General features: G+C 39.3%; 1 protein-coding gene and 1 long non-coding RNA gene across 12 annotated transcripts in view; one reads left to right on the top strand and one right to left on the bottom strand.

Annotated features, from left to right (window-relative positions):
* LOC123593266 overlaps positions 1–18,851 on the top strand; it is a 32,463-nt gene extending 13,612 nt beyond the window's left edge. The window contains exons 3-5 of one of the 5 annotated variants that reach the window (XR_006710226.1): positions 16,782–17,408; positions 17,573–17,665; positions 18,135–18,851. This is a non-coding gene — a long non-coding RNA (uncharacterized LOC123593266). Of the gene's footprint in view, positions 1–16,781; positions 17,800–18,134 lie in introns of those variants that run through there. The other 4 variants (XR_006710227.1, XR_006710223.1, XR_006710222.1 and 1 more) reach the window with 4 other exon arrangements.
* The window catches only part of PDE5A (phosphodiesterase 5A), a 141,021-nt gene that overhangs the window by 22,289 nt on the left and 92,602 nt on the right, over positions 1–26,130 (bottom strand). For 4 of the 7 annotated variants that reach the window (XM_045468760.1, XM_045468785.1, XM_045468778.1 and 1 more), the window contains exons 12-14: positions 12,882–13,028; positions 7,659–7,784; positions 6,000–6,094 (exon numbers count right to left, since the gene is read on the bottom strand). In XM_045468760.1, coding sequence (XP_045324716.1) covers positions 6,000–6,094; positions 7,659–7,784; positions 12,882–13,028 — 368 coding nt within the window. The remainder of the gene's footprint in view (positions 1–5,999; positions 6,095–7,658; positions 7,785–12,881; positions 13,029–26,130) is intronic. The other 3 variants (XM_045468788.1, XM_045468807.1, XM_045468796.1) reach the window with 1 other exon arrangement.

The following is a 26,130-nucleotide window of genomic DNA, read 5'->3' as shown; positions in this document are numbered from 1 at the left end:
AATCACCTGGCAGGACTGAGCACCAGGTGCCTGGATGGGTGGACTGCTGGTAACTCATCCTCTTCCTGGCTTCCCTGTTTCCCACTCCCAGGCCTCCATTCCTGCTCCCAGGGATCACATGCACAAATAGGCTATGTGCACACCAGTGTTTGTCTCAGGCTGTGCCTCCAGAGTGACCCAGGCTGAGACCTCTCTAAAATTGGCATTTTCGCATTTATTTTTTAGACAACCAAGAGTTCAGAGAGACTGTCTAACTTGTTCAAGGTCAACATAAATGGCGGGGCTGGGATTCAAACACATCCTCTCACCGCATCACACTGGCTCCTGACCCCACAGCACTTTGCACACAGCATCCACTTACTGACCTAGTTAGAGGCTGGACCGAGATGCAGTTAGGTGCATACAACACAAACATGTTTAAAATTTCAGGCGCACATTACATTTTTAGACAATGCAGACAGGACTGTTTCCCATTAGAAAAACTTCTTGGCTTATGAGAGAGATGAATGCAAATTATGTGTGTTTGCCTTTACTTACATTCTAAAAATATGGATTTATGAATCCATAAAAGGGCATACATACCCCAAGTTTCCTGTTTACAGAAATATTAGTGGACACCAATGTGTTCTCCGTTCTACTGCTTTTTACTGTTTCAAACACAAGGCTATTTCTTGCTTCTTTATATGAGAGCCTGTCAGAAGGGCCCACTTAAACCACCGCTTCCACTGAATCTTATTCCCACAATGATGTCTATTCGTATGGACCTTACACCCTCCCTACATTTTCCTATCGTCCTGCAGTAGTCTGTCCATCTCTTAGAGTGGTGTTAGGAGTCAGTGCCAAGGTCAGAACAACATTCTAGGGACAAGAAGCCTTAGAAATCAATAGAAAATGTAAGTTCTCTGAGGAAAACAATTCTTGCCACCCCAGGAATCCTTTTACAGACTCTTAACAACCATCCTTGATTTTGCTTCTCATACATGTATATTGCTCTGGGTTCACATCTCTTAACTACTCTTTGTAAGCATGTAAACCCCATTTGATTCTTCACTTGACCACTTCTCTCCAAATCATCACTGTTGTATTCTATTAGTCAGGGGTTATTTTACCCTGTATTCTCTATAATCACATTAGATGCCACAGGTATTCAAGGTGATGATTCATTTGGCCTTTTGACCCTACTTCCTTAACCTCCTTGACTCTACGGATAGTCAGTCTCTTTTCATGTCAACAATGGATATTCCCTTCTTTGTTCCACAGCTTCTAGGTGCTACTGGGCACAGCATTTTTGCTACTCCCTGATCCATATCTCACCTTGGGACAAAGCAAGATCTTGAGTCCTTAATAGGATGTCCTTAATATGTCCTTAATAGGATCCCCTTTGAAAAAGCTAAAACCTGGAGAGCATTTAATATATCTTGGGTATTGTTCCAAGTACTTCACATTTATTTATACTTTTTAATCCTTGTTAAAAAAAAAAACAAAACAAAGAAACAAACTACAAGATAGATACTGTCATTATTCCATTACACAGAGAAGAAAATAGAAAGAGGGGTGTTAAATGACTCATTCAAGGTCAGATGGTAAGAGGAGAAGCCAGTATTTGCTTTTGTACCCAGGCATCTGACTCAAGTTGGCCCTTAACCACCATAACTATCATAGCCACTGTGGCATGGTCAAAGGACTAGTTGAACTCATGTATATGAAGTACTAAAAAGAGCTCGCAATGCCACATGGTAAGGGCTATATAAAGTGTTAACTTCTATTATTATTATTACTAGCTAGTGACTTTAGGACTCCTCGAACTTGTACTTTTTTCATATTTGGATCTTCAGTCTCTCAAGCCCTCCAAACTTATCAGGGATGATGTCATTCTTGGCTAATACAGACTCTACTCAGTTGAACTTCACAAATTGTGATCCCTGTGCTGTCTTTACTGCCCTGTTGGGTCCCTCAGTGCCTGCTGACATTCTGTTGCCACCACGCCAGCCCATGACTATAGCTGTTCCTCTAACAGAGAGCAGAGAAGAGCAAGGTACAGAATGAGTTTTCCCAGGACAAAGACACATGGTCTGAGTGTGATTACCAGGAAATTTCTTTTATTCTGATTTTATGGAACCTTAATCTTGAAAAAAAAAAAAACATTCCTTTGATCATTTTACCTTTTCTAACTACCATCCTATTTATTATTTTCTCTTCTACCTCCTGTCCTTTTTGTCCCTCCTTCCCTAAGTACACACACAAGTGCATACACACTTCCCAGTTCTACTGTCATCAATGGCTCCATCAGTGTTCCAGTTTCTTGGACTAGGAGTCATGATTTCCCCCTTCCTTCATGTTCAATATTAACAGTATTGAACGATATTGAACAATATCCCTTCCCCCTGTTCGATATTAAATTGAAAAACATTTCTCCTTCCATCTCTTCCTCTCTGTAGTCAGTATGTGTTTTTCACCAACACTCAGCTTGCTGTAACAGCTTCCTAGCTGAACTCTGGGGTCCTATTTATTACCCATTATACCTTGTATCTTCCTTTTGGTCTTTCCTTCCTAGACAATGTCTTTATTACTCACTGTAATGGCTCCTTGTTTCTTCACTACACCAAATATGCTTAGTTTTATAGCTGTCTCTAAAGAGTCCTACAACTACTTGTTCACTCTCTTACTTTTCATCCCTGGTCAGTGAGCCTTCTGACTCTGCACAGGCCAGCCATCAGCACTGTTCCATGAGAATGCCTGCCTACCTCATCGTGTTTCTGGTATATCTTCATCCTCTCTCCTCTCCAAATCCTACCACTCTTTGGGATCCGCTTTGTCTCAGTTCTTCCATTAACAGTGCAGATGGGATTGCATTGGTCTTAACCAATCTCCTTCTCTGCTGAACATTTACAGTCCACATTACTAAACAATTCAGGACTTACTAAGTACCTTGTTGTATTGGTCACCACTGTTTCATGAGGCTATGAAAATTCCTTAATAGCAGGGACCACATTTTATACTTTAGAGCTCTCTTTCTGCCTAGCAAAATGCCAGGCCCTAGTAATTGCCCATTAGCCAGCTGTCCAAAATGTAGGACACTTTCACTCTATTTTATAAAACACCAAACTTGAATGAATCTAACCAAATAAATGCACTCATACAGTCTTCTTATACTGACTGCAGGCTGAATTGCAAGAGGTTTCTCTACTTAAGCCGAGTGCCACATTGTGCTTTCTTTAGTAGATGTCTGTCCTTCAGTCATTTTGTCCTATTCTTGCCTGTTTTTAAAGTAACCATCTAAAATCTATCTGAAACCGCTCCCTCTTTTACCCACCCACGTGGGAGAAGAAAGCACAGCAGTGAACTCTCTCCCCAAATATTTCACTGGCATAGTAGCCGTACTCCTCATCATGGCAGTCTTCCTAATCAAGGAAGGAATCAAACAATAACCAATAATGAATCAGAATATAGTCTGCTTTACACCTTACTCTAAATTAATTTTCTGAAAAGACATTCAAGAAGAATGAATGACAGGAGAAGTTTAGCATCTAACTTTGCTACCACATGAGGGCTTTTTTTTCTCTTTTTGAGGTATTAGTTTTGTTTCTGTGCCTTCTTTTATTGTGGTGGTTTTCTTTATGTAGTGTTTGCATACTGATGAAATTGGACACTGTACACCTTTTTGCAAGTTGGTTCTCTACACGGGAATGTTTATGGCACTCTGAATCTCCCGAGTCCCCTGGTGAAGAAATTCCTCCTTGAGATATAACTCATTTACCACTAAGGAAAGAAAAAAAAAGAAACATCCCTGGAAAATTCTTGGTTTCGTCTACTCAAACCACAGAGATGTAGGAAGAAATAAAAATCTCTGAAACTCCTTTAACTTTTTTTCTTAAAGTTATTATTACTTGGTGGAAGTCTGCTTTGTGGTGTGTGTAAAGGCAAGATTCTGCAGTCTATGAATTTTTCCCAGGACTTTTTTTTTTTTTTTTTGAAGAGAAGATGACGTTTCTCCAGATGTTTTTCCGGGTAATTGTTTTTAAATAAACAAAGTAAAATATAGCTGAGTGTTTTTTTCACTCTAAAGCAATGCAACATAGCATCTTAGAGCGACCATAATAATACATTCAGCTTTGAGGTATGGAGGGAACATAGCACTGCTGGCTTGGATCTTTAGGCTGCTACGTCTGTGTTTATACACCTTTTCATGTCATTCTTCCCTTTCATAATTACTCCCATGTCAACGTCAGGCTCAGGAACACAATCATATGACAAAGCACAGAGGACAAAGGACATGTCATCCAATCTATTCTCCAAAACGTTAGATCTTAAGAGAGGAAAGAGCCAGTCTCTGACACTCAGGCAAGAGCTTGATATCTTTTCCCATCAAAGGTCAGCAGAGGACACAGTTGCTGCATCACTACAATTCTTTCTACATGAAGTTTTCCATTTATTTAGATAAAGGGAATGTGATTAGAGAGCTCTCTGAAATTCCCTCAAGATATCAGACATCTGGAATTTCCTTAAGAGATCTATCCATTAGTTGAATCACTTGCATACTTAGAAAAATGCTAAGTAGTAAGAGATCCTGCCATTAAGATGTAGGCTTTTCAACTAAGTTGCTACAAGAAAATAAACATGTCACAGGGGCTCAAAACTCTGATGAAAAGTGATGTCACCTTTATCATCTCATTTGTCATTGCAAATGTCACTTTAAGCATGGCCCATAAGGGAGCCTGAAACACTTGTGTCAAAGGTTAGTATCTACTTTCAAAACCAGCCAGAAAGCAGGCTTCTGATGGTGATAGGAGTATCACTAGCATCTGCTGCTAAGACTTAACACTTAAATATACACCACACAGGGGCCCCTGGGTGGCTCAGTCGCTTAAGCATCTGACCTCGGCTCAGGTCATGATCTTGCAGTTCGTGAGTTCGAGCCTCGCCTCGGGCTCTGTGCTGACAGCTCAGAGCTTGCAGCCTGCTTTGGATTCTGTGTCTCCCTCTCTCTCTGCCCTCCCTTGCTCACACTCTGTCTCTCTCTCTCTCAAAAATACACAAACATTAAAAGAAATAAAAAAATGCACTGCACATTCCACCTCATATTGATATGTGTTATCTCTTAAAACTTACATCAACCCTACGAGGTAGGTTCGCTATCATCTCCACTTTACAAATCAGGAAATCAAAGAGAGAAATAAGAGAGAATAGAGAATAATAGAGAAAACAAGAGAAAAATAGAGAAATAAGTTCCCTTGCCCAAGGTCACACGGGAACTGCATGGCAAAGGCAGGATTCGAATCCAGCCTGAATGCAGAGCCCCAAATTGCCAACATTGTGTTGCACTGTCTCCACTAACACCAAAATCCTCCTTCTACTGAGTGCTTACTAAGTACTTAGGACTGAGCTAAGCACTTTTCAGATATTATCTTTTCTAGTCCAGGATAAAATTCCACCTCTTTTGAACCAGACTTAGTTTTCTTTCTTTTTTTTTTTTTTTTTCAACGTTTATTTATTTTTGGGACAGAGAAAGACAGAGCATGAACGGGGGAGAGTCAGAGAGAGAGGGAGACACAGAATCGGAAACAGGCTCCAGGCTCTGAGCCATCAGCCCAGAGCCTGACGCGGGGCTTGAACCCACGGACCGCGAGATCGTGACCTGGCTGAAGTCGGACGCTTAACCGACTGCGCCACCCAGGCGCCCCAAACCAGACTTAGTTTTCTAATGAAGCTCCTAATCTGGGTATGCATACACTAAAGGAAAACTCTTGGTAATTATCTAATGAAATAAGATTCTCAACAAACATACTTTCCGAGCTTTAGGCCAGAAATGTTACCAACACAACATTGGATTCACACTATTTTTTTTCCATTTCACTCGAATACAACCAGAGTATGTTGCAGGACCCCGATCAATTGAAATGTGGTACCATCAAATTTTGCTGTTGCTCTTACTTTAAAAAAGACATCCCTACAATTTAAAAGAAACATTTTCTTCTTTTACTGGGGAAGACACGCCTTACCGCTGTATGTAAGAGTTATTCACACCACGGTGGTCCAAGTCGTGGCTGAGAGCAGCAATCAGCAGGGCGAGTGTCTCTAGGTCGGTCAGCTTGTTCTACATGACCAAAGACGTCAGAGGAAAGAAAGAGAAAGGCAATTTGGTGAAGTTCATTAGAATGCCTCTTCTCACCAATCATGTATTTGTGTTTCCGACTAGCTTTTCATATATGCTTATTTATGGTTGCAAAGGACTCATGCTGGAATCCTAGTCTGCAGGCAGCAAGTGGTACTTTGTCTTTCGAATGGGATTATTACAAATGTCATTCTCACCAGAAGAAGCTGAAATGCCTCCAACAATCAATAATCTGTCCACCTCTAGTAAATACCATTAACTCTTAATTATCTACATGTATGTGGAATAATCAAAATAAACTTTAAATAATTGTTGTCTCTCTGCCTTCTGGTTCCCTGAAGATTCTGCTGCTCTCACTCTCTGCCAGCAGTTGTCGTATCCCTAAGGAACACAGACAATGTGAACAGTAAGCAAAACAATAGGAAGTAAGAGGATTGGGAGTGAAAATCTGGCTTTAAAAAGTTGCACAATATATTCTAAAGCCAAACATAGGTTATTTTTGTAATATCTGCCATTTGTATTATTTACACTACTGTTCTCCTTCATCAGTAAGAAAATAAGTTGAAATTATCAGCTCCACTCTGCTGGAAACTCTCAACTCGCCATGTTGTATGTTGATGACAGAGAAAAAGATCCTGATTTTGTTATTCTTCATAAAAAGCAAGGATAGTTTTCAGTGGTATAATCCTGATGACCTTTCCATAGCTCAAAAGAAGTTTACCCTATTTCTTACAAACGTTGCTATGGCAGGAAAATACTACTATGGTATTGCATATGGCTTCTTGGACAACAATTGCTTCCCTTAGCTCTAGCCAGTGTGCACCCTAAGGAGGTAGAGACAGAGGATACCATTTTTAGAATTTACTTTAAAAAAAAAGAGCATGGAAGCTCTGAATTAAAAGCAGTGATATGATGGATGCCTGGAATCACTTACCTAGAATAACTAGTCAATTCCCACTGAAGTTAGAATCTAAGGACAGAGATAGGGATAAAATTTGGCCTGGAAAGCAATGAATTACTTGAATGTTCCCTGCATTGATCTTCCTTGTAACATCCTATGGTCAATGTATATGATATGAAAACCCTTTCCATGACATAGTACTTAGAAGATTTAACTGAGGGCTCCAGAGAAAATGCGATAGAGAACCCTGGACGTATCTATGAAGTTACGTGGGTGGATTTTGAGGAATTCTACTATGGAACAGGTTGAATGTGGACACGAGAAATCTGATTATTTTTCTTATACGGTAGAAATTTCCTCTGGAGAATGTATTTCTTTGCCCGAAGACTATTAAATTTAACGTGAAGTAATTTTAAAGATTTAAAAAAATATGCCATGTAGGTTACATATGAAAGAAAATTAATAACTAAGTATTTTGCCATGCTAGTCTTCTTCAATTAATAAGATGTAATTTATTTTGTATCTGGCAATAAATATTCCAATCATCATTAGTGCACATTAAAAAAAAACTTGAAAGAATATGTTGTAAACTTTACCACTAAAGCAAGAAAAGGTCTTAAATATAAAAATGGCTCTCAAAAGTACCTGAATCTTGCCTGCTTTTAGAGCAGCAAACATGCACTGAGCTGTATTAAAGGCGTGTCTCCAATTATGATAGGCCACATTCTTCCGGTAATTCTTCTTAACACTTAAAATCCACCTGCAAAGAACCTTTAGGGAATAAAGCATAAGCAGTAACAATACTTGTTAACATCTATCACACATTACTATGTTCCAAAGCATTTACATCTAACCCTCATAACTCCGAGGGAGGCACTACTACTTTGATCATTTTACAGGTGAGGAATCCGACTTCCGGAAAGGTAACTTGCCCAAGGTCACATTGCTCGCAAAGGGTGGGGCTAAAATTCAATTTTGAGCAATCTGACTTCAGAGCCCACCATGTTAACCACCATGCTAACTAAATGAGATGTAAAATGCAAGACAGCTCTAAGGTATTTTTGGCATGGGTAGGGAGGGCACTGACTAGCTTTTTAAAAGATATTGTGTTCAGGTGCCATCAATTAGGAGAATCCAAATGGTCCATTATGTATGAATTCACTTCTAGAGAGCCATGGAAACAGCTACTCTCAAGTTCTTTTCATGCTCCCAGTTTTTAATTCTGCAACAATTTTTAATTCTGCTCTGCAATTTCAATTCAGAGCAAGGCTCTCAGGGGTGGATTGGGGGCTAACATATACAGCACACGTCCAAGGACAAAATGGAGCTCCAAGTCCTGATGCAATCAGCAAGTCTTTTGTCCCTTTTAAACTATGCTTAAATATTCAGGCAGAGTTACTGCTTGGTTACCAAGAAGTAATGTTTAAATATATACGTAAAATAAAGCCCTGGGGTCCACATGAAAAAGACATATTTTAAAAGATGGAAAAAAAGGGACAGACCTCGGAAATCTCAAAAGCTGGGTTTAATTCAACTTCTAAGTAGTGTATTCAGTAAGATCCCCAGGGACTCACGGGCCCTGAGCATGGTTATTTTTTGTTTGTGTTAGCATCAGAGTCTGCCTCTCTTCCATTCTGAATGATTTACTATACTTTGGGGGATCCGTAAAAATAAATATGTACTTCTTCCTACGTATATCCCTGGAGATAGTTCAAACACAAAAAGCATTGCCCTGGGATATGGAAAAAGTACCAGGGAAAAGAATGTTGCTTTAACAATATTCAACACAGAATGACTGGCTGTAGAAGCAGGCCAAAAACAAGGTTTCTTCATTGTTGGTAGAAATTGCTTACATGGGATTTGGTAGAAAATCTGTGCTCTCATAACCTTCCTTTTCTTTTTTGGTCTTTTTGTTCCTGTTCTATAACACAGTTCACAGGGAATTCTGATAACAAGCAACCCTAATGTCCCATAGCTCTTGAACCTCCAAGTCACCATACTTAGCAGAGGATTTCTGTGTGACTACGACTGACATGTGTTAATACCGAGTATATTGCAGTTTCTTTCATCGTGACCATTTCTGAACAAAATCAGCTAGAAAGATGATAGCTTCATCTTATTAGCAGAACTTTAAGTAAGAGCTCTAAACTTTCTTTCATATGCTTAGAAACTGTAAAGTGTTACAGAAAATTACTGGTGATTAATTAAATACTCAAGGAAAATATGCAGGAAAACACAGAAATTTAACCTATGAACATATCTCTTTACTAATCATAAATCTGTAGATGCAACTAAATATGCACACATATCATATAATGTTAAATAATGACCAAAATGACTTTGTGAAATACAATTCCTGATGGACTATTCAGTTATGCTTCTAACAAGAAGGGCCTAAGAGAACTGGGTCATCCAATGGATATAATAGTTAGAAACTAGATTTAAATACAGTTTTAGATTCTGTTATCAGGAGATCTTTTAAAAACATTTTTTTATTTGAGTATAGTTAACATAGAATGTTACATTAGTTTCAGGTACACAACATAGTACTTCTCTATATGTCATGCTATGTTCACCACAAGTGTAGCGACCATCTGTCACCACACAATGCTATTACAACATTACTGACTGTATTCCCTATGATTTGCCATTCATTCCTGTGACTTATTCATTCCACACGTAAGTGGAGGCCTGTAGCTCCTACTCTTCCTCACCCATTTTGCCCATCCCCCCCAACCCCTTTCCCTTTGGCAACCAGCAGTTTGCTCTCTATATTTATAGGCCTATCAGGATGTTCTTAACAACATTTAGGAAAATTATGGTCAGGTCGGCTCAGTGCTTGATGGATATGCTTGGCATGTTCAAATCTGAAATACAGTCTTTTGTACAGGACTACTGAATAATTATGTGCAATTTGGATGACTCTAGGGAGCATGCTCAGTACCCTGAATCAGTCTCCAACAATTACAGAGGCTTCCTAAGTCCTGGGTGGCAGACTCAAAATGCTCTGGGAGAAAGAGAAGAAACAGAAAATAGCTCAGCTCCTGCCTTCAAGAGGCTCAATCAGTAGTGAAAATAATAAAAGTGCACATACAAAGGAAATAAATCCAATCGAGAAAACAAATTTTCAACAGTATTCCAAGTGGAGTGAAGTTAAACCTAAGGTTGAGTCAGGCTCTGAGGAAGAGAAAAGCATGTTGTGGCAGGAAGTGGGGCAGACTTTCAAGTGGGACAGTCCATTCAGGAGGAATGACATGTAACAGACAGAATGTGAAAATAAGCACAGCACATGCAGATTTGTTCAAGTTGAGTCAAGAGTCCATTTCATAGATGAGCAAGAGCAATGGTTGTGATGTTAATAGGAGAGTGACTCAAGATCTGGAAGCCAAGAAGAGACATGAAGACTTGACATATCTTTCAGTAGGAAATATTCTTTGTCATGATGCTAACATCCTCACCAGCAATAACGTTTTAATTTTATCATCCTAAAACTATACTGACAAGAATATCTGAAATAAACATGACAGAAGAGTCACTAAGGCAGGAAGGTCAATCAGAATGACTGCTATTCAAATTGATGTTTGCCAGAATCAGAACAGTAGTTCATCAAACAGAAAAGGAGAGCAAATGAATGAGACACAGAGGAAAAGTATCTGCCTAATAGTCAAAAATTGAAGGAAAGGTAAGAATAAAGATTGCTAAAGAAATTCTGAGTGACTATCTTCATATGCGACACTCAAATGCTATCTGAAAATGTATGGGTTTTTAAGAAATAAGTCAACTTATAAGAATTTCATAAACAGGTAAAAGGATCACACATTCCTTTGTTCTGGCCAGGCCCTTTAAACAGCATCATTGCTAGTTTAAAGTAAGGAAATCTGAGAATGGAAAGGGATTTGAAATGCTATCTTGCTTTTTAAGGTCCTGTAACTAGCAAGAAGCAGAACCGAGATTCACATTTAGAACTGGCCTTAAATGAGGTCTTTATTCCATTAGTAGAAAAGGCTATTAAAAATGAGCCCTATAAGGGGCGCCTGGGAGGCTCAGTGGGTTGAGGGTCCGACTTGGGCTCAAGTCATGGTCTCATGGTTGGTGGGTTCAAGCTCCGCGTCGGGCTCTGTGCTGACGGCTTGGAGCCTGCTTTGGATTCTGTGTCTCCCTCTCTCTCTGCCCCTCCCCTGCTCTCTCTCTCTCTCTCTCTCTCAAAAATAAACATTATTTTTTTTTAAATGAGCCCTATAACCTATAGTAGAGAAATTGGATGGGGTGATACAACCATTGTCAAATTTGGCTGAAGGAAGAAGTGACATGTACTCTACAACTGTCTTAGGTACTGTGTTAAGCAGCAAAACACCATCTACACACATACACATGCATACAAACAGACAATCACATCGATGCATGTGTTATTCTCACAAGACCCTCATAAGGAAGTCATACCATTATCCCCAACTAACAGACTGTGAAACTGAGAACTTGAGAGATTAAGTGCTTAAGGAAATAAGAGCTACTCACTAGTAGGGCTATAACTCAAAATTCATGATTTTTACTCTTATCATGCTATCTGAATTTCTTCATTTGAAAACAGAGACAATAACAACCAGAGAACCTTTCTTGAGGGCTTCTTGAAATAATCAAATGACGTGATATCCCTTAATCAACATGTTCTAGTAAGAGTGAAGTATTAATTAGACTTCACAGATAGTAGTTCTTTGTTTTCATCCAAGAGTAATAGAAACTTTGGCTAAATTTAAGAAAGAATACCCCAAGAATACCATAAATGACACTATATCACCGTTAGCTCTATTAGTCCTGAGTTTTCATTCCTAACTGTGTGAGGCTTTTGAGAGCAGGACAGCTCTTCGCTCAAATGAATACTTAGCACAGTGCTGGGTACACTGTTTATGTTAATAAATTTTCATTTTATGAATTAATGGATTGCTAAATAGTAGAGGCCTTCAAGGTATTTAAATTTCCAGACAGGAAACCTGTATAAGAAGACTAGAAATTCAACTGACCAGGGAAAGAACAAACAAACCAAAAAAAAAAAAAAAAAAAAAAAACAACTTTAAAGGTAAATTACTACATTTTGTTTTCAAACAATCCTTTCTATTCTCCCTTATTCTTTGATGCTAATACACATAGCCATTATGAAGATTTTCCCTGCACTCTGCAGCTGGTATTAGAAGATTCTGCCTGAAGTCTTGCTGTTTTCTGAGAGGTGAATAAGTAATCAACAGGGGTTAAAACCGGTTTTCATCCACACCCCACAGAGGTAACCCCTCTTGTTCGAACCACAAGCTTGGCTTCACATCAAGCGCCTGTACTCCCTTATTTCCAAAGGAGTTCACTCTGTTTTGGTCCTTCCCTGGCCTGTGTGATCATAACCTCTGCAATGAGATCAAGTTACTTCCGTTTAAAATTCTTCAGTGACTCACCACTGTTTTTCAGAATAAAATCCAAATTCCTCTGAACAGCTTACAAGGTTACATATGATTTGCATCATAACCTTCCTCTCCACTTGCTTCCCTTGCCACTCTCACTCCCCCTCCACTAAGGCTCCCAGCCCATCCCCACTCTGTTCTCCTGGCTTTGTACATCCTGCTCCCACTATTGGGGATAATGTCCCCTATTCTTCCACCTGGTGTTTGATGCATAGTAAAAATCCAATACATGTCTTGTTAGGGTTGATCATTTTTCTTTGAAAATCTCAGGGATGCATTAGGTGACAGTATATTAATTGCTGAGACTTAAAAATCCCTATTCATACTAATTCTCTCTTAACACACACACACGCGCACACACACACACACACACACACACACACACACACTTTTCACTTTTCCAAAGGACATGACTTATTCCTACCTCATGTTTCATCTGGAAGTTCTGCACAAGGTTGAGGTCAGTGAACATCCGAATTGTACACAGTGCCGTTTCTAGGTCAGACAGCTCAAAGTCACTGAAACTGAAGTCAGTAATTTTAAGTGTCTGAGCAGATGGTACAACAGCAGCCTTAGGTGAAGAGAGAAGAACAAAATGAAATAAAGCTGTTAATTTTATAAAGCAGCAGTGATTCACAAAGTTTTCTCACTTTACTACAGGGAAATAGTGCATTGTGTTTATTTTTTCTTTCTAATGTGTACTCTAGAAATCTTTTGGTATAGGAGCTACTTCTGTTTTTTGGTTTTGTTTTTCAAATGAATCACTGGGGGAGGGGTGGGTAACTAATACGGTTCCAGGAAGATTAGGTAGAGGAGAGACGGTGACTACCCTGAGGTTGTACCTACAATAATAAGCAAAACTAAGGACTCCAGTGATCTGGCCCGTTTATACCCACTTAGTCTTAGTCATTCAGCAGATATTTACTGAGTAATTATTCTGGACCTGTCCCAGTACTATGGGCTGGGAATCAAGTGGTGAGCAGGATAACGATAATGTTCTAAGTATTGAATTCTCAAGACAATCTTATTAAGTTGACACTCTAGCTCTATTTTTCAGGTACAGAAGCTTTAAGCACAAAGAGGCTAACTGCCTTACCCATAATAGCCAGCTAGTTAAGGAATGGAGCCCAGCTTCGAATCCAGGCGAACTATCCTATTTTCAGATTTGACACCATCTCTACTAGAGACGAAGTCACCCAAGCCTGATCATGAGTCACCTAGAGTGCCTACTAAAAAATACCTCAGTGATTCTGACTCAGGAGATCTGGGATGGGTCTTGAGAAGCCAGTTTTGTTTTTTGGAGGAGGATCTGTTTTTTAATTAGTATCATTGGTTTTGATTCGATTATCATTTAATTGTAGTAAACACCCCTGAATTCTTCACATATACCTTTTGCTCTTTTTCACCTGCTTTTTGTACCTCCTGCTTCTCCGATAAAGTACCTACTCTCTTTAACTGATGGACTCCTTTAAGACACAGCTCCCATCCAAAAAACGACTGGATGCCCTTCAGAGCGGACCCCACCTTGGGAATACCTGTTTAATTACAGGAAGTTCACTATAACGTAATTTCCGGTTTATCTGTCTCCTAAGTACAGTGGGATCTATAGGCAGGACTGTATCTTTGTACCCATCTTTGTATCCACTGTGACTACTGATGGATACAGCTTTGGTATTTGTTGACATGAACATTTATTAAATGAGTGAGAGGGAAAAATTTTATTCCCTTCACTTTCTATGAGTCATAAATTCCAGTTTTAAGGTCCCAAAACCTCCAAAGAGGGGGAAGCCCATTAACTTGAGTTGGAAAACTAGCCGACCTGGCAAATACATTCCAATCTGTTATACTATTTAAAAAATTGGGAGATTTTAACAACGACAGCAAAAAAGGATTTCTGGCTTCGGAAAAATCAGGCCATTCCGAGCCCCAATTCTCATGAAGCAACACTGGCCAAGGCCAGGGCACCTGGCTCCCTCAGACTGAGCAGAACTTTCAGGCTCGTCTCTTAGATTTCCTATCAGGCCCCTGTGGGCATCAGAACATGCAGGAACCCCATTCCTTCACCCCCTTGGCCATCCCCTCCCAGCACTTCAACTGCTTTAGCCAGATTGGACTGCAATCTACCTGATGAAAAGAGGCTTTAACTTGGTGCCAGGCAGAGAGAAGACAAATTAGGAAATCTGAACCCGATTTCTTCCCCTTAATGTCTTTTCCTCATCTCCCTCCAAACCCCTTACTTTTCCTATGAGTATCTAGGATATCACTACTCCACTTTACCTCCATCTTTTGGGAAGTAAAAAGATCAAAATAATAAAATCTCATGAAGCAATCCACAGCTTTCCCCAACCAATCTTGGGGTGCTAGCCCATTCTCCTGCTCGCTCGACCTTTATATTGTACTCATGTATACCAGGCATGTTTAAACTTTAAGTTAATGCCCCCCTCTTCATATTCCAAACTAAGAATTTTTTCCCAAGCCCAAAATTCACGAGAAAATATGCCTTCTGTTAAGTCAATTCCACAGGCTCCTGCGTGGGCTGAAACAGGGGAAGAGAGGAGGATTTAAATGTTTAGATAAAGGGCTTCATTGTTTACACCGGCCTCCAACATCAGATTGGAGCAGTCAACTGGAGCGCAGCTCAGAAGTGTGGAGGTGGGAATAAGCCCACCTTTTAACTCGAGGCAGATTGCTGCTGTTTCCCTTAAAGAGACTGCACTCAACAAGAGAACAGATGTTTTTTCCTTAGGGCACCATTATTCTTATGGAAGAAGTTTTCTTTGTCTCCTTCCACAAAGGATATTCTAAAAGCTATGGGACAAAGGCAGCCAACACAGCTTGTGCCTCTCCCCTTGACACTCTAATTCCCAAACCCTCTAGTGAGAGAAAAGAATCTTTTGCTTGTTCTATCACCCCACACCACCGACTCAACCTTTCAGAGATGATCCAGTGGGGATGTATAAACATTTTCCTTCAGAACCTGGTGGTCAGTGATACTTGGGTTCAGAATTCTCAGAACTGATTGCTAACAAGCCATAAGAAAGTTGGATGTCATTTATAGCCCTTGTAAACTGCTTCTTTGACCATCATAAGACAATTCAACTTTCCGTTTTTCTCGAAAGGTCTTGGGATAAAGGTGACTTTAGATAAAACATATTACCTGTAAATATTACTTCCCATTTTATAAAACAAAATATTCTACAGTTTACTAATAGCAGAGAATAGGGTTTGTGGTATTTCTGGGATAGGCTATGTTATATATAATTCTGGATTTTCACAATCGCTTCTTTTAGTGACACCTTATTTTGTTAAGTGACTTTAGGGGATAATATAACTTATTGCATCGTGGTATTGAAGACTAGCAGAAATAACGTTTTTAAAAAGATTTTTAAAGCACATTTTATAAATGGGTATGTGTCTTCTGGTTGCATAATCCAATTCAACTATCATACCATCTAATCCCAACAAATACCGGTTATTCCTCTACATGGAAGCATAATGCCTGTGACTCCCCAGGCAACAGTGTTTAGATATTTTATTGCTTAATTCAAATATCGTTGAGCTCTTCTAGAGTTGGGAGTTTAATCTGTGTCAAAAATAACCAAATATGGAATGCAAAAAGTACACGAAGCCCAGTGGGTTAAAGATTCAATCTGGTAAAAAGGTCAATAGTATAATATCATTTTTCTTCTATAATTGGATCTGCCACTCAAACTAATGAAGAAACTAGGCTAGCTTTCATGACACTTTAGAGGGGATTCTTCATTTAAGTCATGTTTTTATGACCTCCTGTTTTTTATGACCCTCTTTCTAAAGCTGTGGCTCTTTTTCACCATTTTTGCAAAATTTTTAAAAAACACAACCAACTTTGGCAGTGAAATTCACTAAGGGTGGAACGAAGCATATTCTTGGGAGTAGGGCTGGATCGGGTTAAAGGAAGTAGTAGTATTCAGAATTTTTAAAATACTTTAATTTCTCTGCCATCGTTACTCAAAAGCAGTTGTTCTGAACACCATCTTGACGGATATGGAGCTAAATGTTAAACTGACCACCAGCTAACAAAATCCTAGATTAGCTACCACATATGCATCTCAGCATTAGATAATGACCATGAAAAGAGGGACTTTACAGTGAAGCACATGGTAAAACGGTATGTTTGCTATTAAGGGGTTCTAGTCCCGATGTTCCACAGACTTTATCACCCTCAACAATATGTTCAACCACTCTGTCAAATTCTCACCTGTAAAATGAAGGGGCAGGGGTGGATTAGAGTGTCTCTAAGGTTTAATATTCTGAATTTATGGTATATTTATCTCTCTGGCCACAGGACTCCAGGACCTCTTATTGTCTTCTCTTTTGGAACCAGAAGCCACCCTGTATGGGGCACCTGAATCTTGCCACTGACCTTCCTGTACCAGGCTCAATCTTTCTCTCCGACCCTCTCATCATTTAAGGTAAATGGATGGATGCACCGTAGCTGTTGTGGCTATGTTGTGTTTTTCATCCTCGATTCCACATTCGTGTCACTGTCAGGTTTCTTGACACATGAGAGAAAGGAATCTTCCACAACTCCTGGCTAAACAGAGGACCACTCTCTGCATGAGTGTAGAGGAGGATTAGACTGGGGATGTGGCAGCCTCTTTACTTAGTGTAGTAATGCTCTAAATGAAAATTTGAGTTTCCTGAAATCACCATTTTTTTTTTTTTTTTTTTTTTTTTGGTGGGGGGAGGAGGTCTATACTTTTGCCATTTGTTTTTAAGGTCGATTAATACTCTTTCTCACTTCCAGGCCTCTTTAACTGTTTTTCCTCCGCTTAGAATGCACCCCCCCCAAGTTTTCATATAGCTAGTTCTTTTCTTATCCTTCCCAGCTGCACCAGGGAAACATTTGCTGGTACATCCCTTTGGGATACTATAGCCGGACCCCATCAGCATCTATTTCAACCTTCTACTGGTGAGCCTTCATTTTTTTGAAGAGTTTAGAAAACTCAAAAATATACTTCTCTGCTCCCTTTGCGGCCAGCGTTCTAGCTTAGTTTTGGTTTCTTCAGTGAACTACAGGCATACTTTGTTTTACTGCATTTTGCAGACATTGTGTTTGTCTGTTTTTTTAAACAGTTGAAGATTAATGGCAACCCTGCATCGAGAAATCTGTCAGCACCATTTTTTCCTACAGCATCTGCTCTCTTCATGTCTCTGTGTCACATTTTGGTAATTTTCACAATATTTCAAACTTTCCCATTATTATTCTATGTGTTATAATGATCTGTGATAAGTGATCTTTGATATTACTACTGTAATTGCTTTGGGGTACCACAAACTGTGCTCACATAAGATGGTAAACTTAGTCGCAGGGGCGCCTGGGTGGCGCAGTCGGTTAAGCGTCCAACTTCAGCCAGGTCACGATCTCGCGGTCCGTGAGTTCGAGCCCCGCCTCGGGCTCTGGGCTGATGGCTCAGAGCCTGGAGCCTGTTTCCGATTCTGTGTCTCCCTCTCTCTCTGCCCCTCCCCCATTCATGCTCTGTCTCTCTCTGTCCCAAAAATAAATAAACGTTGAAAAAAAAAATTAAAAAAAAAAAAAAAAAAAAAGATGGTAAACTTAGTCGGTAAATGTGGTATGTGTTCTGACTGCTTCACCAGCCCGCTGTTCCACCATCTCTCTCTCTCTCCCTCTCCTCAGGCCTCCCTATTCCCCGAGACACAACAATATTGACATGAGGTCAATTAATAACCCTGCAGTGCCGTCTAAGTGTTCAAGTGAAAGGATGAGCTGCACATCTCTCACTTGAATAGAAAGGTAGAAATGATTAAGCTTAGTGAGCAAGGTATGTCAAAAGCCACGGTAGGCCAAAAGCTAGGCCTCATGCTCTAGTTAGCCAAGTTGAGAATGAAAAGGAAAAGTTCTTGAAGGAAAGTAAAAGTGCTACTCCTGCGAAGGCACAAATGATAAGAAAGTGAAATAGCCTTCTTGTTGATATGGAGAAAGCGTTAGCGGTCTGGATGGAAGATCAAACCAGCCACAACATTACCTTAAATCAAAGCCTAATCCCAGAGCAAGACCTTAACTCTCTTCAGATCTGTGAAGGCTGAGAGAGGTGAAGAAGCTGCAGAAGAAAAGTCTGAAGCTGGCAGAGGTTGGCTCATGAGGTTTAAAGAAAGAAAATTCTTCATAACATCAAGTGCAAGGTGAAGCAGCAAGTGCTGATGTGGAAGCTGCAGGAAGTTCTCCAGAAGATCTAGTGAAGATAATTAATGAAGGTGGCTACACTAAACAACAGGTTTCCAATAGAGAGGAAGCACCTTCTATTGGAAGAAGATGCCATCTAGGACTTTCACAGCTAGAGACAAGTTATTTGCAAATATCTTCTTCCATTCAGTAGGCTGCCTTTTTGTTTTGGTTTTGTTATGTAAAACCGTTCTTATTTGATATAGTCCCATTTGTTTATTTTTGCTTTTGTTGCCCTTGCCTGAGGAGACAGATGATGTCAGAGTTTATTGCCTATGTTTTCTTCTAAGAGTCTTATGGTTTCCACTATGACCTTTAAGTCTTTAATCCATTTTGAGTTTATTTTTGTATATAGTATAAGTGGCCCAGTTTCATTCTTTTGCACATAGCTGTCCAGTTTTCTCAACACCATTTACTGAAGAGACTGTCTTTTAACCGTTGTATATCCTTACCTTCTTTGTTGAAGACTAATTAACCATAGGTCAATACATTGATTGACCTCCTGACCTCAAACCTCCTGACCACAGATTTCTGCACTCTTTAGTCAGTTGCATTGGTCTATGTGTCTGTTTTTGTGCCAGTAGTAAACTGTTTTGATTACTCAGCTTTGTAGTATAGTCTGAAAACAGCAAGCGTGATTCCTCCAGCTTTGCTCTTCCTTCTCAAGGTTGCTTTGGTTATTGGGGGGCTTTTTTGGTACCATGCAAATGTTAGAATTAGTTGTTTGAGTTCTGTAAAAAATGCCATTGGGGGTGACTGGGTGCCTCAGTTGGGTAAGCGTCCGACTCTTTCACTCATCTCTAGGAATTTTTTTCTTTCCTCTTTGTTCACTGACCCCTTGGTTGTTTAGTTAGCATATTGTGTAGCCTCCACTGTCTGTATTTTTTCCACTTTTCTTCTTGTAATACTACAGTTGTGGTTGGAAAAGACACTTGATTACCCTCTTGTTGGAGTGATCCCTTCATCATTATGTCATGCCTTTCTTTTTCTTGTTACAATCTTTGTTTTAAAGTCTATTTTGCTTTTTTTTTTTTTTTTTTTGCTTCTATCTGCATGAAATATCTTTTTCCATTCCTTCATTTTCAGTCTATGTGTGCTTTTATTTTTTTAGAGAGAAAGAGCAGGGGAGGGGGCAGAGGGACAGAGAGAGAATCTTAAGCAGGCTCCATGCTCAGCAGAGAGCCTGATGCAGGGCTCAGTCTCACCACCCTGGGATCGTGACCTGAGCTGAAATCAAGACTTGAATGCTTAACTGATTGAGCCACCCAGGCACCCCTATGTGTGTTTTTACATCTCAAGTGAGTCTCTGTAGGTAATGTATAAGTCGGTCTTTTTTTTTTTAATCTATTCAGCCACCCTATTTCTTTTGATGGGAGCATTTAGTCTATTTACATTTAATTACTGACAGATATGTAGATATGTACTTATTGCCATTTTGTTGATTGTTTTCTGGTTGTTTTTGTAGTTCTCTGTTCCTTTTTCTCTTGCTTTCTTCCCGTATGATTTTGTGACTGTCTTTAGGGTTATGTTTTTATTCCTTACTCTCAATTTTTTGTATATCTATTGTAGGCATTTCATTTGTGGTTACCATAAAGTTCATATATAACTTCCTAGGTATATACCAGTCTGTATTAAGTTGATGGTCACTAAAGTTCAAGCACATTCTAAAGCATTAGATTTTCAGTCTCCCCAGTACATTTTTTGACATCATATTTTACACATATTTTGTGTATTCTTTGAATAATTATTGTAGATATAGAAAATTTTTATTACTTTTGTCTTTTAAACTCCATAATAGTTATATAAGTGGTTGACCTAGTACCTTTACTATATCTTTACTTATACCAGTGAGATTTTTTTTCTTTAATAATTTTCTTATTGCCAATTATGGCTTTTCCTTTTCCGTTTAATGAAGTATCTTTTAAAGTTTCTTGTAAGGTCAGTTTAGTGGTGATAAACTCCTTTAGCTTTTGCTTATTGAGGAATCTCCTTATCTCGCTTTCAATGCTGAATGATAACCTTGCCAGGTAGAATATTGTTGTTGTTGTTGTTTTCCTTTCAGCAGTTTGAATATATCATACCACTCCCTCTGGCCTATAAAGTTTCTGCTGAAATATCAGCTGATAATTTTATACAGGCTCCCTTGTATGTAACTAGTTGTTTTTCTTTTGCTGCTTATAAGATTATCTCTTTATCTTTAACTTCAGACATCTTGATTATAATGTGTCTTGGTATGGGTATCTTTGGGTTCATCTTTTTGGGGCTCTCTGTGCTTCCTGGAGTTGAGTGTTTTCTTCCTTCACCAGGTTAGGGAAGTTTTGTGGCATTATTTCTTCAAGCAGGTTTTCTGTCCCTCTCTCTCTCTCTTCGCCTTTTGGAACCCCAATAATGTGAGTGTTAGTATGCTTAATGTTGTCCCTTAAACTATTGTCACTTTTAAAAATTTTCTTTTCTTTTTGTTCTCATTTGGTGATTCTCCCCTACCCCTACCCTAATCTTAGAGAATCTGTACTTCTGCATCTTCTGCATCTGCTGTTGATTCTAGCTTTTCATTTCAGTTATTGTATTCTTCAGCTGATTGGCTCTCTTTTGTATTTTCTATCTCTCTGTTGAAGTTCTCATTGTATTCAACCATTCTTCTCCCAAGATCAATAAGCATCATTATGACCATTTCTTTGAACTTTTTATCTGGTGGATTGTTTATTTCATTTATTTGTTCTCTGCAGTTTTGTCTTGTTCTTTCATTTGGAACACGTTTTTCCTTCTCTTCATTTTGCCCCCTGACTCTCTGTGTTTGCTTCTATATATTGAGTAGATCAGTTATGTCTCCTTGTCTCAAAGGAGTAGCTCTATATAGAAACTATCCTGTGGGGCCCTGTAGTGGAAACTCTCCTGGTTACCCATCCCACCCAACACCACCCTCTGGGTGTGGCAGGGTGGAGGGCCAATCACTGGTTGTGGTGGGGTGAGGTTACCTGAGGCAGTGCCACTGTCACCAAGGCCACCCATCAGGTGTGGTGAGGCAGACAGCCACTTGAGAGGAGCACTGGCCAGAGCTGGTGGGTTGGGTGAGGCAATTTGCAGGGAAATGCCAGGGTAGGGCAAGAAGTGCTAGCACTGTAGATGGATAGTGTCAGAAACAGCACCTGTTAGGTAGGGCAGCTACTCAGGACAAGTAGGCAGAAGGGGAGTGAAAAAAAAAAATGGCATTCACAGTACTTCTATCCCTGGATAAAGTTCCAACAGATCCCAAATTAGTTCTGTGCCCTAAATTTAGTCAATTAAATTAGTCAATGAATCTCATTCACATGTGACACAGGTACTTTTCAAACTCTTGCCTCTGCTCTGGGACTCAGAGCAAGTGAGACTGTGCACATGCCCTTTATGAGTGGAGTCTTGATTTCCTGCTGTCTTCTGGCTCTTCTGGACTTAAGCCCCACTGGTTTTCAAAGCCAGATGTTATGGGAGCTCATCTTCCCAGTGCAGGTTTCCTGGGTCAGAGAACCCAATGTGAGTACTGGACCCCTGATCCTCAGAGAGGGCCTTTGCAGTCATGATATCCTCCCATTTGTTGCCATGCTGGGGAGGTATGAGTCCTGAGTTTAGTAGACTGTCTCTGCCTCTTTGCCACTCCTGGTCATCTTGATGCGACTATTTCTTTATATCCTTAGTTGTGTAAAATCTTAGGTCTGCTAGTCTTCAAGTTGTTCTTGGAGATAGTTGTTTTTAAACAAAAACAATTTTTTAACATTTATTTTTTGAGAGACAAGAGTGTAAGCAGGAGAAGGGCAGAGAGAGGGAGTCACAGATTCCAAAGTGGGCTTCCGGCTCTGAGCTGTCAGCACAGAGCCTGACGTGGGGATTGAGCTCACAAACCATGAGATCATGACCTGAGCCGAAGTCAGACGCTTAATCGACTGAGCCACCCAGGCACCCTGATAAGTTGTTTTATATGTAGTTATAGTTTTGGTGTGTCCACGGGAGGCAGTGAGCTCTGGATCTTGATTGCAAATCTAAACATTCTATTTCTTGAAGCATTAATGTAGCCAAAACGTAGATTCAATCTTACCTTGCAGGTTGCTGAATTACAGTGTAGTATGGTATCACAGACTTGCCACATCTCTTATGTGAATTACTACATATACCTCAGACCATTCTAGATATTCTAGAATGTCTCTATATTATATAATTTCACAATGCCCTACACTTTAAAGCTATAGCCTTTTTTCTTATTATAATCATATAATATTGTGTAATTATGTTATACATACAGTCCTTCACTATTCAAGTTCGAAGAGGGTAGAGACTTATTTATTGTTATGTGGAGCCCACATAGAGTAGGAGGTAAATATAAATGTGTGAATGAAAATCTTTTTGATATCATCAAGCACCTAACCAGTTCTCCATAATATTTAATTTAATTTAATTTAATTTAATTTAATTTAATTTGGCAAAGAGTTATAATACAAATGTTAACATTAATAATGAACCATGCTGTGTCAGAAACAACAGATATATTATAGAATATGCTTTCTTACCCTATAGTTCAATTATGAATTTTATTTGCTTTAAAAATTTTAAATATAGTTGAATTCTTTTCGTCTGCACAATAGATATTTCATTACTATAGTTTTTTAACAATCAGCTTCAGCTTGTCTTAAGTCTCATTGAAGTTTGATTCATTCACTTCCAAGAACACTGGAAACTCATGATGGGAAAGCGATGACCAATATCCTAGAAACTCTGGCAAGAAGTTACTCAAAATGGTCAATTCTAGATTACTGCCCTCAAGTAGAAAACTGGTTAAACTTTAAACAAAGGTTGACACTTGTTCTTACAACACATGGTACATTTTTCTTCCAGATAGTCCACCTACCTCTTCCACTTAGACTAATTTAAAAAATGAGTGTATACTTCATTGAAGTGCACATTATTAGAAGGGCTCAGGCAAAAAGACTTGGAACATGACAAGGTACATCAAAATCTTGATGCTGCTACTACTAGCAGCATTGAGAACTGATTTTCCTCTCACTGTTACCACTACTAACAACTAATACTTCCTGGGCACATAGGTACCAGGAACTCCAGTCACAACTCTGCAGGGTAAATTCTTCTATTATCCTCTTTTTATAGATAAAGAATCTGAGACACGGAGAAGTCACAGATTTGCCTGAGATCATGGAGCTGGAAGTTGAACCTGGTTTCTCGCTAGCCCTATGCTTCTTTATGTATTTCATCAACTATTAAGTTATTTCTAGTTTCATAATCATTTTAAGAAGAAAGAAAGCAAAATCTTATTGGATACTGAAGGAGTTTGGGTTATGTTATTTCAGGCTAGATTATAGGCTCTCTAAAACTCTAGATTTTCCAGAATCTACTGATTGATTCATTCACTCACTTAACAAGATATGTAAACCAGGTTCTTGTTCAGCAATCACTAGATGGTAGCTATGATGATGATGATGACTCAAGAACTAACAGCCTGATGGAGAGGATAGGCACATAAATAATTGAAATACATAGTTTTTAAAGTTTAATGACACAAGGATGTTAGTAGTTTGCACATGCTCCCTAATAACACAACGACAGATAATGAAAGTACATACTTAACTACTTTTTTTAGTCACTTGTGATGGTTAATTTTACGTCTCACTTGACTAGACACACTAAACACTATTTCTGTGTATGTCTGTGAAAGTATTTCTGGATGAGATGAGCACTGAATCAGTGGACTCAGTAGACTTCCCTCCTCAATGTGGGTGGACATCATGCATCTGTCCAGGGCCTGAATAGAACAAAAGGTAGAGGAAGGAAGAACATGCCTTTTTTGCTTCCTATGAAGTTGGAATATCTCATCTCATCTTCTCAGGCCCTTGGACTTGGATTTCAAGCATCAGCTCCTCTGTTCTCAGGCCTTTAGACTCAAACTGAATTATACCACTGGTTTTCCTGGGTCACCAGCCTTGCAGACATAACACTGCTGGAATTCTCAGCCCTCATAACTGTGTGAGCCAATTCTTCAGAATAAATCTCTCTCCTACTAGTTCTGTTTCCCTGGAGAACCTGAATATAGTCACCTATTTTTCTAAAGTCAAAGACAACCGACGGAATGGGAAAAGATATTTGTAAATGACATATTGGACAAAGGGCTAGTATGCAAAATCTATAAAGAACTCACCAAACTCCACACCCGAAAAAAGAAAATAATCCAGTGAAGAAATGGGCAGAAAACATGAATAGACACTTCTCTAAAGAAGACATCCGGATGGCCAACATGCACATGAAAAGATGCTCAACGTCACTCCTCGTCAGGGAAATACAAATCAAAACCACTCACACCAATCGAGTAGCTAAAATGAACAAATCAGGAGACTATAGATGCTGGTGAGGATGTGGAGAAATGGGAACCCTCTTGCACTGTTGGTGGGAATGCAAACTGGTGCAGCTGCTCTGGAAAACAGTGTGGAGGTTCCTCAGAAAATTAAAAATAGACCTACCCTATGACCCAGCAATAGCACTGCTAGGAATTTACCCAAGGGATATAGGAGTACTGATGCACAGGGGCACTTGTACCCCAATGTTTATAGCAGCACTCTCAACAATAGCCAAATTATGGAAAGAGCCTAAATGTCCCTCAACTGATGAATGGATAAAGAAGTTGTGGTTTATATATACAATGGAAAGCCACTTGGCAATGAGAAAGAATGAAATCTGGCCTTTTGTAGCAACGTGGATGGAACTGGACAGTGTTAGGCTAAGTGAAATAAGTCATACAGAGAAAGACAGATACCATATGTTTTCACTCTTATGTGGATCCTGAGAAAGTTAACAGAAGACAATGGGGGAGGGGACGGGGAAAAAAAAAGAGAGGGAGGGAGGCAAACCATAAGAGACTCTTAAAAACTGAGAATAAACTGAGGGTTGATGGGGGGGTGGGAGGGAGGGGAAGTCGGTATGTGCATTGAGGAGGGCACCTGTTGGGCTGAGCACTGGGTGTTGTATGGAAACCAATTTGACAATAAATTTCATATTAAAATAAATAAAGTCAAAGAGAATCTATCCTGAACTTTATATAAGACAAACAACCTTTTTTTTTTTTTTTAAATTCAACTGTTTCCCATTATGAAGGCCTCTACACAAGTGTAGAGGGTGGGTGCCTCTTTGTTTACTTAATAGAGAAATAAAACTTTATAGGAAATAATCTATTTGTAAAGTGTATAGTCTCCTTGAAACCCAAAAAGCATGTGTCCATGGAAAATAATATACTTGGGTAAGGTAAATAAAAGGATCATTTAAAAATTATTGAGTTTCTTATTTTGGGTGGATGCCTCATGAAAAAGGTTTATATTTAGCCTGTGGCAAAGTCTCTGGTCACCTCAGAAGAAAATAAAGATATGTGGCCACATGGCTACACAACTTGCTCGACTGTATAACCTTAATACAAAAAAGG

The sequence above is a fragment of the Leopardus geoffroyi genome, chromosome B1 (assembly GCF_018350155.1).
Source record: "Leopardus geoffroyi isolate Oge1 chromosome B1, O.geoffroyi_Oge1_pat1.0, whole genome shotgun sequence".
NCBI classification, from domain to species: Eukaryota; Metazoa; Chordata; class Mammalia; order Carnivora; family Felidae; genus Leopardus; species Leopardus geoffroyi.
Note: the sequence above shows the minus strand (reverse complement) of the source record. Positions and strands in the feature narration are given on the sequence as shown.